The 14,248-nt window shown below is 35.4% G+C and overlaps 2 protein-coding genes across 2 annotated transcripts; both read left to right on the plus strand.

The window, feature by feature from the left end:
• The first annotated feature begins 9,149 nt into the window (after window positions 1-9,149).
• Window positions 9,150-9,835, plus strand: LOC142612229 (uncharacterized). The gene is made up of 3 exons (XM_075784347.1): window positions 9,150-9,153; window positions 9,210-9,278; window positions 9,381-9,835. Exons 1-3 carry the CDS (start codon window positions 9,150-9,152, stop codon window positions 9,833-9,835), a joined length of 528 nt encoding a protein of 175 aa, XP_075640462.1.
• Window positions 9,836-10,163: 328 nt separating this feature from the next.
• Window positions 10,164-11,224, plus strand: LOC142612230 (uncharacterized). The gene is made up of 4 exons (XM_075784348.1): window positions 10,164-10,493; window positions 10,699-10,768; window positions 10,822-10,898; window positions 10,997-11,224. Exons 1-4 carry the CDS (start codon window positions 10,164-10,166, stop codon window positions 11,222-11,224), a joined length of 705 nt encoding a protein of 234 aa, XP_075640463.1.
• The last annotated feature ends 3,024 nt before the right edge of the window (window positions 11,225-14,248 follow it).

The following is a 14,248-nucleotide window of genomic DNA, read 5'->3' on the forward strand; positions in this document are numbered from 1 at the left end:
AAAGCCAAAACATCTATTCACAGATTGGATGAAAATCAGAATTAAAAAACTAACTTTCTTAAATCTCGATAAATACCTTATCTATTGAGCGCCTATCGAGCTTCGGGCTTAAACAGCTTAATAGATACTTGCTGTCGAGATTTAAAATCTAGCACTTCATCACTTGATTCTTGGACAGATTTCCATGGCTTTAACACTTGAACTTGAAACCTTATTCCTTGAAGCATTAAACACATCCTAGATCTATCCAAATACAAGTGAGTTTTGTCAAAGGATTAGCCAATTTTATATTAGCATATGTTCCTAACATGGATCACATATGTCCTAACAATCCTCATTTTTCTTTCTTTCTTCTTGATCTTTTGGACATTGAAGAGATAAAGAGAGCAAAGGGAAGAGACAGAGAGTTTGACAAGGGTGAGAGAGAGGAGAGAGAAAAAATATTAAAGTAATCAGATACAAAGCTAGTTTGGATACTTACAAAGCTATACAAGGTTTGATGTGTGTGATTTTTATGCTATATTTTGTAAATTGTCGTACTTTTTGTATTTTAGACTCACTGATACAATTGCTCTTAAAGGAGTGAGGAGGAGTAATAACAAATAAGGTGTAAAAACTTGGAACCAAAAAAAAAAAAAAAAAGATGTTTGGCTTAAATAAAAGAGTTATAGATTGTGTCACTTGGCAGAATCTAAATAACAGGGAAAAATAAAACTAACCTTAAAGGGACATACCAATTCTAATGTCATTGCCTTTGTCAAGGGATTTTGTAAACCATTTTTTTTTTTTTATCTGTATGTAATTTCAACAAAAAACCCAACAAGTCTGTTGGGTTAAAATTGAATTAACCCCTTACAAATTAATTAATTAGTCAAATTACATGCAATAGTGTGGTAGCACAAACAAATCACCAAATAGTTAAATGCAACAGAAAATAAATTTGACACAAATGATTTGTTAACCTAATTGGACTTATATTGTAGCGGCAATCTCTCCATTCAATGAACGAATCACAGTACGTGACTAACCAATGATGCACGGATCCCAGTACGTGACTAACTCACCAACTTGAAGAAAATTATTTGCTGCAAAGTTCTTCAATTCATCAACAATGAAAATCAAGAAGCTCCTTGGTCACAAAATCCTTGGCGTAAAGACGTAGTAGCTTCTACAGAGAGAATGATGAACTAGGTCACTTTTTGCATTTGGTCACACAATGCTTGTATATTCTATTCGCATCACCTTGTGACGGCCTTTAAAATAATCCTTGTATATGTCTAGGGTTGTGAAAAAAGAAACCTACACAAATACATAAGCATATGTGTGTAATCAAGTCTGAAAAATCTGATTTCGTAATTCTCAACAGATATAGCTTGTGTCGAGCTTCTGTCGAGCTTCAACATTAAATCTCGATAGAAAGGATTCTGTCGAGACTTCTGTCGAGTTTTAATGAACAACACTACCTTCACTTGTTTCTTGGTCAAACTTGCATGACTTCAATACTTAACTTGAACACTAGTTTCTTGAAGTACTAAACACATCCTAGATCTACCCAATTACAAGTAAAGTAATTTTTGTCAAAGGATTAGCCAATTACATAAATATGTCCCTAACAACGTCAAAATTGCAAACTCTAATAGTAGATTGATAACAACACAATTATACAAACAAATTTTATAATAAATAAATTTAGTTCATTTTTGTTAAGGCATTGTATTTGTGTTCCCTCTTACTTACCCAGGAATGCAATCATTTTTCTAGAATAAAATTTTGAAAGAGGAAAAAGAATAGAATTTCAAACCCTTAATCATCATGTTTGAACTTCACAGAGTCTAGAGATTTGCCTTAGGAGTACCTATTTGAAGCACAATCTGTCCAATAATACATCAAGATTTTGAGTAATAACAAAGTGTAGCTAAAGATTTTAGAGGGAAAAAAAGAATTAAAAAGAAATGTGAAAAGAAAAGAAGAGAATTGATTGTAAAAGGTTATACCTCTGAACCTCATGATTCCTCTCTTTCTCAACCACATAACTCCAAAACTTTCACAACAAACAAATCACCACCACATCCAAATGAATTGGGCCATTAAAGCAAGACATGGCTAGGATTATAAAATGGAGCACAAAAAAAAAAAAAAAAAAAAAAAGCCCAATAGTGAAGGAAGATAAAGGAGGAAAAGAATGAAAAAAAAAAAAACACAATAGAAGCAAATGGGCCATGAGAGGCCAAGAAAAGAGGTAAAAGCCCAATGGGCCATCATGGTAGGAAGTGAAAACCAGCAAGCCATGGGCACAATGAGAGATAAACGTAAAGTAAATGGGTTGTGAGAGCCCAAGAAAAGAGATAAAAGCCCAATGGGCTAACATGGCAGGAAGTGACAACCAGCAAGCCCATGGACACAACGAGAGGTAAAAGTAAAGTAAATGGGCTATGAGAGTTCAAGAAAAGAGGTAAAAGCCCAATGAATCAACATAGTAGGAAGTGACAGGAGCTTATGCCAAGTAAACACACAAGCCCAGGAAAGGATGAAAAGAAATAAGGCAAGCCCAAAAGCCCATGCCCTTTTTCCGTAGAAGATAAGCACAAGTAGAAGAGACACGCAACAAAACGAAACAAGGCTAGTCTGCTATGGCAAAAATAGCATGGGAACAAAAAAATACAAAGACAAAGGATAGTGGAACAAGCACACAATGACCGGAACTCCACAAATCTATACCCAACCAATACAAGAGAAATGTGGGCCCATGATCAAGGGGTTTAGAATGTATGATTTGGTGGTGGGGGGGAAAAAGTCTATTTTAAGTTTTCAGCCAGAGCTTCTTTTGGGAAAATGCCTTACGGAGATGGCATTTTGCCTAAAAGAGGTAATAGAAGGCTGCTGTGGACACAACAGAAAGTGTTGGGAGTCGCCACTAGTTTTTGCAATGGTCTAGGAACCATATATATAGCGTCCTCTCGAGGAAAACCTTTTGATCTTACTACCAGATATATGAGTTCAGAGTTAAGATACGTCTTAGGAAGGTGTTAGGCACCTAAAACTACCCAACCTAAGGTTGGCTTCCCTTCATTGTGTCTTATGTCTTAACCCTATTAAAGGCACACTCAATATTGCATCTATACTCACACACACACACTAGCTAGCATTCATCTAACAATCAACATGGCATCAAACATCCCTAACCATACATCTATCATGCTTATCATTGCATCACAAACCCTAGCATACATTTATCATGGCATCTCCTAACATTCATCTAGCATACATGTCATTTCATCATAGGATCTCATCACACCACAAACCCTAATCATGCTCCTATCTCATATCATAAACCTTTATATACATCTAGCATACATGCCAAACTGACCTAGAATTCATCTAACATGGCATAACATAACCCTAGTATACATCTAGCATCATGTCATCACATCCAAGGCAGCAGCATATGAACATTAAAATCAAGGTAGAAATAAAGCTAATAAATCATGTCATCATCCAAGACATTAAGAACACAATTGTATCATCAAACCTAAACAAGACCATGCATTTACATTGTGAATGCATGACTTACCTTTGCTTACCTTACAGCAACTCAGCGCCTATGGCATCATGCATGAACTTGTGAATGAATGGCATAGCATCAAAGCAAGAACTTTAAGAGAAAACCCTAATCTAACGTACAATGACAAATAAATATGTGAACAAAGAAATAGGAAACTCAAAAGCATACAAGAAGGTTAAAACAGAGGCATATGATGTAAAATAAAAGAAGGGACAAAAGCAGAAAACTTGAATTAGGGTTTCTGGGCACGAGTATGCGTGCGCATACATAGGCCTGCATACACAGACCCATTATATGCGTACACGTACTTCGAGCCTACGTACACATGCAAGAAACACATGGACGCAGACACGCCCTAAACCCTAACCTAAAAACAGAAAAGCAGAAAATGACTTAAAAGCTTAAATCCAACATCCCATCTTGCTCAAAACAAAGGGAAAGTATAACCCAATCCTAATCTAAAAAAATATCTTATAACATAAACAAAGCAACAAACGAGATCAAAAATAGAATTAAAAGTAGAAATAAAAGAGAAAGCTTAAAAAGAATACCTCAAATCAAATGCTCCTAGGCTTGATTTTTTAACATTCTCTTCAGTCAAATCTATTCACAAATTAATAAAAATGTGATTAATAACTTTAAAATTCAATGATCAAGGCCAGAAAATACCCTAATCAAATAAAATTGACTTGATGACGTTTTGTGAAAAACGTCCTCTTTGATTCACTATTTCTAGTGAATCTTAGTTTTTTCCCATGGGATTTCTGTGTGTCTTGAAAAGGTACTATGTATAGCTATTTATATTGTGAAAATGGGGGTTTAGAATGGCTCTCAGACGATGTGAGATTCGTTCCAAACCTCAGTCTTTAATGCAAAAAACTTGTCTTTCATAGGTTTCTGAAACCCTACTTGCGTGCGCAGGCTCATGCCTTTGTATGCAGGCTTTAAGGCTAGGTACAATGGCTCTTTATATTGTGAAAATTGGGGTTTTGAACAGCTCCCAGACGATGTGGGATTCATTCCAAACCTCAGTCTTTAATGCAAAAAAACTTGTCTTTCATAGGTTTCTGAAACCCTACCTGCATGCACAGGCTCGTGCCTACATGCGTAGGCTTTAAGGCTGCATATACAAGTTCGTGCCTGCGTACGCAAGCCAAGTGGTTCATTTGGCCTTTATTTTCCAAAAATAGATTTTTTGTTCATTAAAAAATTATATTTTCCATTTTAATACCTCTCAAGTCATTTTGTAATTTGATTGGGCCATAAACCAACATTGGGTCTCAGAATTTCGGCATCATTGGGGAACGGGAGCCCGAGTCGTAAAGGGTACAAAATGTAGTGTCTACAACTGGGACCACCTGATGCATGCCATAGAGGTAGGTGGTGAGAGACCCAAGTCCTTATCCATTCAAGCAAGAAGGGAAAGACTTATAGCAAGATCAAACAAAGAGATATTTTGTCATGGACTAGATAATGGTAGAAAGAGAATGCACTGGGTTTACCTAGTAATGGTAGTGGTCGGGCAACCAATGGGTCTGTAGACAATCCTGAAGGGATGTCAACAACAAACCAAAAACAGTTGGTGAAACCCCAAGGGTAAAAGGGAGAAATATCATAAAATCAGCCCACTATAGAGGGGGACAGTAGCCATAGATGAAAAGGGGGGAGGAACCCACCACAAGAAAATAGTAAAAAGACTAAGAGAGAAAGTAATGAGAAAAGGAAGAAAAGAAAGTAAATGGTAAAGGAAGAGAGAACATAGGTAGAAAAAAGGCATGCATCAATAGATCATCTTTTCTCTCCCTCTTGGCAAACATATTCTCTAGAATCCCATAAGTGGTAACATATAGCCATTTAGGCTCATTTTCCAAAATACATAACTTTGATGGTAGAAGCCTATGACAAGGTTGATCAAGTTGGGGTTCAAGTTCCTTCTTGGTTCACTTTTAGCGAAAAGATTTGACACATGACTTTGATTGCAAATACATATAATCTCACTCATTAGAAACCATATTTGTTGTATAAGTTGTTCTACCATGACATCTTTTATTATATTTGTTGTATTAGTTGTTCTACAGTGACATCTTTTAGTATATTTGATGTGTTAGTTGTTCTATCGTGGCATCTTTTATCATATTCACTATATCAGTTGTTCTGTTATGGCATTCTTTATCATATTTGTTGTATTAGTTGTTCTGCAGTGGCATCTTTTATTATATTTGTTGTGTTAGTTGGTCTACCATGGCACCCCTTATTATATTTGTTGTATCAATTGTTCTGCTATGTCAGCAATTTCTGCCACTTCACTTTCTTCTATTGTAGCTGGCCCACCTAACCACAGTCCAACTCATTGCTTTTTGTGCTTCATTGTCTACGCCCTTGGAACACTCAGCTTGCGCACAAACTGACCTGTAGCATGGTCCTGCTAAGGTATTAGGCCAGCCCCAACTTCCTGACCCACGACTCAATGGGCTTGAACATAGCAGAACGGGCCCCAACCTATTAACACAAAAAGGCATCCACAATTAAATATCCCTAAAATAGTACAATTCTTTTTTCTTATTTCTTGTCTATTTAGTACATATATTACAGTCAACAGAATGTTTGTACATGCATCTCATGTAAAGATCTTAATCTTAGGAGAAATTCACATTTGCCATATTCTTTTCTAGAATGTCCTCTAACTTTGTTAGAGCTTCCTTCTAATACTTCCAGTCTTATAATCCTACTTGCAACATGAGAATGGGAAAAAAAAAAACTTAGGTAAAGGGTTCTAATAACTAAGTTTTGAAAAGAGGCAAAAAAAACAGAGAGAGAGAAGGGTTACTGTAACTCTGTAATGGGAGAGGCTCACCTCCAATTTAAAAATATCTAGCTTCCTCCCATTTTTATATAAACTAGTCACAGACCCACATAATGCAAGGGAAAATTTGATATGATTATTTTTTATTGAATAATTATTGAATTAACATATTAGATTGTATTTTTTAAAAATTCATTATGTATTATTTGAAATTATGTTTTAAATTAGATGTTTTTTGTAGTGTAACAAAATATATTTTGTAGTCAAGTATTATATATAGTGAGATATGTATGAAAATACAATGCAATAATTTTTTATTTTTAAAAAAAATTGATAGTGTAAGAAATATTAGACCAAGTTGTAACTATGTATATTTTGTTTATTACTGTACAAACGTATGCAATTCAACTCTTATAGGTATATTTTTTTCCAAAACATAGATCAACACCTCTTTCTTCCTCACAATTGAAACTAAATGAAAAAGTAAATAAAGATAACTATGCAATAGATCATTATCAATAAATCATGTATCACAAAGTGAAAATATAAAATAAAATAAATGCAAAAAGAAAGAATTCTTTAAGTATCTATACATAAAAACATTAATGGCATAATGATGCTCTAGAGTAAATTACACTTTATCTTATTTTCTTTTTGGCATTTTCAGTATAGATGATTAACTAATTAGGCTGCGTTTGTTTCGACGGTAAACGGTTTCAGGAAATGGTTTTACGCGTTTTCGGATGTTTGGCAGGTGCGGAAAATTTGGTCAAATGGAAAATAGCAAACATTTGACTATAAAAAAGGGCCTCTGATCCGGAAATCCTTTTCCATTCGTATTTTACCTTCAATTGGATTCAACCCTCATTTTCCCTCTCGCCTTCTCGCTGCCTCAAGTCAAGCTCCAGTCAAGCTCCACTCCCTGCCTCAAGCCGGTCCGAGCTTCACCCACCGTCCGACGAGCTCCGCCAGTCCCACGGTGAGTTTCCTCGTTTGTTTCTCGCAGTCTCCTTCACACACCTCCGACCCACACCTCCGGCCCACACCCACACAACCTCACCCACACACCTCCGATCCTCACACAGCTCCAGCCCACTGGACAAACCCACAGCCCCACACCGCCGACCCACTTTAGACATCCCGATCCACCCACCTCCGACCCACAACCTCCGACCCACACCCACACAACCCCACCCACACACCTCCGATCCCCACACACCTCCGGCCCACTGGACAAACCCACAGCCCCACACCGCCGACCCACTTTACACATCCCGATCCACCCACCTCCGACCCACAACCTCCGACCCACACCTCCAGCCCACACCCACACAACCTCACCCACACACCTCCGATCCCCACACAGCTCCGGCCCACTGGACAAACCCACACCCCCACACCGCCGACCCACTTTACACATCTCGAACCACCCACCTCCGACCCACTCCACCTCCGACCCACTCCACAAAGCCCGATCCACCCATCTCACCCACACACCTCCAACCCATTCTACAAAACCCAAACCACCTACCTCCGACCTACAAACCTCCGACCCACCCCTCTACAAAACCCGACCAAACCTTCGACCCACCCTCTGCAAATGGTGCTCTGGGTTGAACCGATATGGCTTATATATATATATATATATATATATATATATATATATATATATATATATATATATATATAATTATTTAATTAAATACCTATTTAATTATTGATTTACTTTTTTTTTTTTAATTATCTAGTTATTTATTAAATTATTGATATCAGAAATTCAATTTTACTACTCTTACAATTATACAGAAATATCAATTTTGCTGCTCTTACAATTATTTAATTAAATGCAATGTGATTTGTTGGGAATTTTCTGCTATTGGTGTTTTTGTTGATGGGTACCCTACTGTTTAGGTAGAAAATGTTTAGATTATTATTTAGAGGGGAATTAAACATGTTATGGCTGCTCATAATGGTTTTGATCTCACTTGTTCAAAAAAAAAATACTATAGATTGCTTGAATTTGGATTGTTTTACTGTTGTGGTTGTTTTTATATACTGTGTACTCAATATCATGCTTGTTTGCATACCTCTTAGACCACAATGTTTGTGATGTTTTAGATGAAGAAAAAAAACCAAAGCAGCAGTTCTTGCCTCAGTTGCATCTGTCCTCCTTGTGGGGGTTGCGTTGGTAAGGAAATTGCGACGTAGACGACTGCCTAGGGCGCCTTATGTTAATCATGCAGCCGAAAGAGAGCATTACATAAATAGTATTCTGCATGGAAGTGAGAGACTTTGTGTTAGTCAAATTAGGATGAAACCTATAGCTTTTCACCACTTATGTCACATCCTCACTGAGGGGGAGCACATACGCCCTACTACGCACATGTCCGTTACGGAGCAAGTGCTAATTTTTTTACATATTATTGGTCATAATGTGAGGTTTCGTGTAATTGGTAGTCGGTTCCATAGATCAACTGAAACTGTCCATAGATACTTCAACGTCGTCCTTAGGGGGGTCCTGAAATTATATAGAGCTCTAATAAGACTGCCTAGCGAAGATACACCCCCAGAGATAAGGGATAGCAGAAGGTTCTACCCCTATTTCAAGGTAAATATTAAGACTTGTGTATATGTGTAAATTGTGAAAGTTTGTGTAATTCTAAATCATTATGTTTGTCGAAAATTAGGATTGTGTTGGAGCGATAGATGGTACACATGTTCGTGCATCTGTGCCACCTGAGATATAAGGAAGGTTTCGTGGTCGCAAAGGTGGAACCACACAAAATGTGTTAGCTGCCATTAGTTTTGACTTGAAGTTCACTTATGTATTGGCTGGATGGGAAGGCAGTGCACATGATTCACGTGTGTTAAATGATGCATTTGCTAGGCCACGGGGATTTTCAATTCCCTCAGGTATTATAGGATGACTTCACCTTTTGAGTTTATTAGTTTATTAAATTTTGTGCATTTTTCGAAGCATAGTAGTGATTTGGTTTTATTTTTGAACATATGTAGGTAAGTATTATCTTGGTGATGCTGGGTATGGTAATAAAAATGGAATTCTGTCACCCTATCGGAGTGTGCGATATCACTTGAAAGAGTTTAGTGATCGTCCTCCTGAGAATGAACAAGAATTGTTCAACCTCCGACACTCTTCCTTGAGAACTACCATTGAGCGAGGATTTGGAGTGTTGAAGAAACGTTTTCGAGTGTTGGATGCAGAACCATTTTGGTCTTTTGAAACACAAGTGAAAGTAGTGTTAGCATGTTGTGTGATTCATAATCACATTATGGGGGTTGATCCTGCTGACTATATTATGGAAGCTGCAATGAACCAAGTAGAGGGTAGTGGCTCCCAACAAGAAACACAGTCACGTCGGGAGTTCCTTGAAGACAGTAGAGTGTGGAATGCTAAGAGAGATGAGATATGCAAAGCTATGTGGTCTGATTATACCAGGAGTGGAGAGTAGAACTTTATTTAGATTTATGTGATTGTCATATGTACTATATTCTTGTTTTATATATGTTTAATCTATTTACTGTAGACTTCTGGTGGTGTAAGGATCATTATTTTCAACAATACATTGTTATTTCCAGTAGTTGTTTCGTTCTGTTGTTCACATCTATAATCGTGGTTGTATGTGTGTTTGATTTGTTGTTCATATGCACAGTAATTTGTGAATGCTAATTGGATTGTTTAAATGCTAGTCTCACTATGCAATTATTTTTTTTGATAAGTAAAGGTGTGAGGTAAACTAACAAAACGGCCTTCTCACTATGCAATTATCATATGTAGTAATGTCGAAAGGGAAAGAAAAGGTGGGTAGTAAGCAATTTCGATGGTTGCCACCAATGCACACGACGATGCTAACTGTACTTGCCGAAGAGGCCACGAAGAGCAACAAGCCCTCGAACACTTTTAAGCCCGGTTCCTTCGCTACTGTCGCCAAGGCGATAACTGAACAGTTTGGGGTCAAGTGCCATGCTGGGTATGTTGAGAATCGAATGCGTACTTTGAGGACAATGTGGACTACCATTCAAACTCTTCAAAAGAAGAGTGGGTTCGGTTGGGATGATAGCTTAAAAATGATCACGTGCAATGCGAAGACGTACCAAGAGGAAGTTATGGTATGGCTTTCAACTATATTTGTGCATTATATTTTCTATTGTTCTTATCCCATAAATCATGGATTATGTCTCTTGTGGTAATAATAGCTTATACTTGTTTATCATTCACATAAATCATCTAATGACATCAATATTGAATTGAATATTGAATTTATGAGTGAAGTGATCATTGCATTGTTATTGTATGTTCCTGTCTCCGTTACAGGCGCATCGGAAGCATGCTGATTTTTTGAACAAGAAGATAGAGTTGTATGATGAGTTGGCCATTGTAGTGGGTAAGGATTTGGCCACGGAAGCTTTGCTAAGTCATATGTTGATATTGACACAGAGCATGAGAATGCAGAGAGCACTGAGATGGTGGCTGATAATGGGGAGGAGGGTGTGGTGGATAAGGGGAAGAATGTGGTAGAATCGTCCACCACTGGGTCTACACTTTCAAAGTCCCGCAAAAGAAGCCGTGCACCTCCCTCTGATGATAGCGCTCGGCGGATTTGTCTGATCAGCTTAAGGAAATTGCTGTGGCCTTGAAAGAAATCAGTCGGGGGCCTGTTGATTTTAATAGTCTTTACTCTGAGGTGATGGCTATGGTGGCGGATGGGTATAGTGAAGATATGCTCGCAACTGCCTTTGACCATCTGTGTGAAAATAAGAAGGTAGCTAGGGGATTTCTGGCCAAGACTGCTAAGTTGAGGAAGCTTTGGATGGATAGTTATTTGTTCACTCGACTCTGACTTGTCTGTTTAGTGCTGATTGTGATGGTAGGGATTGTGTGTGATGTAGTACTAGTATGATCCTAACATTGTATGATATATGTGACAATTGTATTATCGGTAAGCAGCCTATGTATGTATTTGTAACATGTAGGATGTGAACTCTTTTGTATTATTGGGACGATACAATTGCCCAAGTTATGTGTGGTGACTTTAAGCATGTAGGGCACATGTGTACTGTTCAGATACCACGTGTAGGTATCAATTTTGCATACCATGGACTTGTAATGGTGAAAGTACATTATGTGCGTTTTGATATAAATATTACGACGTGATATTCGGATGCTCTTTGTTGATGTTGAAGTCGATGATTATTTTTGTGATGCTTTTTGTAACTGTTGAAGTGGATGATTATTTTTGTGCTATTACAGGTTCATCTAGGCAATGCAGGTTTTTATTTGTAAATGCATTTCATATTTTCCGTAAAATGTGTGAACAAACCAAACATGGGAAAATGAACTCCGTAAAACGAATTTCAGAAAATGCCAAACAGTGGAATTTGTTGGTTGCCCTTATTTTCCATGGTGCAACCAAACAGCATGAGTACATTTTCTTTACGGGAAAATATTTTTTCCGGAAATGATTTTCCGTCCGGAATTGGTTTACCGTTGAACCAAACGCAGCCTAAGTAAAAGCTTACCAAGAAAGTTCATATTAACTAAAAATGTGATGGTGGAGATGCTAATTATTTGTAATAAAATGACCAAAATAACAAATAGATTTGAGAAAAACACATAAGATTTCTAAAAGAAATTTTACCAAACACATGGGATGCAATAATACAAAAGAAGTATATGAGCTAAAAATATTGTGAATACATCTCTGTTCAGTGGAAGTCCATTGGCAGGCACATTCAAATTTGTAGCCATGTATATTTTGTTTTGATATAAACTCAAACTTCTTCTTTTTTAAGAAAAAAAAAACTACATATTAACCCAAACCAATATTCAACCAAAGTTATAAGAGTGATTTGTAATGGAAAATTTAAAAAATACAACCCAAAAAAAATTAAATAAAAAAACCATCAACCTAAATTAAAGTTATAAGAAAGAACAAAAATCAAGAGAGAGAGAGAGAGAGAATACTCATAGTTTTTGTGTGGAAAAAATATAGAGTAGGGAGATAAAGAGACAAAGAGGGAGGGGAAAGGTTGGAGGAAGAGAAGAAGTTTTTTTTTTTTTTAGAATAGGAAGATGAAAAGTTTAAATATTCAATTTTAACAATTACTTAAAATTGGAAAAGAGAAAATGAAAAGTTGAAATCAATTTGGATAGTTGAATATTGTCAAACATTTGCATCTAATGAATAGTTAAACATGAATTATTCAATTTTAACAATTACTTAAAATTAGGAAGAAGAAAATGAAAAATTGAAATCAATTTGGGTTGCTGAATTGTTAAATATTTGCATTTAAAGCAAATGAATAGTAATGGAGTGCATTAACAGATTTTTCCATGAACTATATTTAATCATTTTATATAAAAGAAAATAGAAAAATTATAAAGAAATCTATATTTATAATAATAGGTAAAGCTAAGAGAAAATTCAATTAGATTTCAAATTGGAATTCAATTAAAGTCTAATTTTGCGCCACATGTCCCATCTAATCTAAGTTTTTAAATTTTGCGCCAAGTGAGTTGATTCAATGTAAAAATTAGATTTCAATTAGAGTTTAATTTTGCGACATGTGTCCCATTTAATATAAGTTTTTTAATTTTTATGTCAAATGAGTTAATTTAGTGTTAAAAACGAGGAGTCCAATATAAGTAAACCATAAAAAACATAATTTTTGAATGATTTTATATTTATGAGCATTTTTTTTATAGAACTAAAAACAATTCAAGTTTATAAGTCATCTATATATATATAGGTAAAACTGAGAGAAATCTAATTAGATTTCAAATTGGAATTCAATTAGAGTATATATATGTCCCATCTAATCAATTTTTTTTAATTTTTGTGTCAAATGAGTTAATTTAGTGTAGAAAACCAGAAGTCCAAGATAAATAAATCATAAAAAAACATAATCATATATCTAACACTATATATAAAATTAGAGGAAAAGAGAGTTCGAATGATTTTATATTTACGAGCCTTTTTTTGTATAACCAAAAACAATTCAAATTTATAAGTCATATATATATATATATATATATATATATATATATATATATATATAATAGGTAAAATTTAGAGAAAATCCAATTAGATTCTACAATTGAAGTCCAATTTCGCGTCATGTGTCCAAAATTATTTATTTTTAGAGAGGGTTTTATTTCTTAATTTTGAAATCAAATGTGAGACCATATCATAAATATCCATTCAAGTAAGTTATTGTGTATAAAAATCAAAGAGTCTAGAACTAATAAACATAAAAATATTCTTTAAAAAATGGACAATTTATATTGTCTACATAATAACATTCTTACAAGATTTTTTAAAGAGTTAAAAAAATATATAAGAATGACTATCAATAATACTTAAATTATATATGTAAAAATTATACTATGTATCTTAATATGTACCTTTTAAGTATATCCATGCATATGCATGGAGTTACAAGCTAGTTTTTTTTTTTTTTAAGTATGAGGCGTCTCAATAAGAGTACAAGAACATTAATTCTACATTTTAGCTTTTAGATATGTACAGATGAATAACACGTGGCAACTGGCAACTATTTCATCTAAAAACCTTAAAAAAATTGGAATGAGAATAAGATGCGGTCACTATGTTCGCACCAACGGTAAGAACATACCACATAAGTATACTAAGTCAAATAATAGTAAACAAAACGCAAATAAGCAAAAATTTGTCAAATATTTTATCTTGTTTGGTAAAGAGGATGAAAAGGAATATTAGAGAGGGGAAAAAGAGCAAGGAATCTATCTCTCCCTGCAGTAGTTTGGTTGTTCAGTAGAAAAATGGAATGAGAATCACCCTCTTGTTGTCAAACTAATATTACTAATTTTAGACTATGTTTCATGC

This window comes from Castanea sativa, chromosome 10 (assembly GCF_040712315.1).
Source record: "Castanea sativa cultivar Marrone di Chiusa Pesio chromosome 10, ASM4071231v1".
Lineage (NCBI taxonomy): Eukaryota > Viridiplantae > Streptophyta > Magnoliopsida > Fagales > Fagaceae > Castanea > Castanea sativa.

Excerpts from the sequence above, each read along its gene's own strand:
- LOC142612230 (XM_075784348.1), top strand. The coding sequence starts at position 10,164 with ATGTCGAAAGGGAAAGAAAAGGTGGGTAGTAAGCAATTTCGATGGTTG. Across the intron at positions 10,494-10,698 it reads CGTACCAAGAGGAAGTTATG|GCGCATCGGAAGCATGCTGA; the intron begins GTATGGCTTTCA and ends TCTCCGTTACAG. Across the intron at positions 10,899-10,996 it reads TGGATAAGGGGAAGAATGTG|CTTAAGGAAATTGCTGTGGC; the intron begins GTAGAATCGTCC and ends TTGTCTGATCAG.
- LOC142612229 (XM_075784347.1), top strand. Across the intron at positions 9,279-9,380 it reads GGGATTTTCAATTCCCTCAG|GTAAGTATTATCTTGGTGAT; the intron begins GTATTATAGGAT and ends GAACATATGTAG.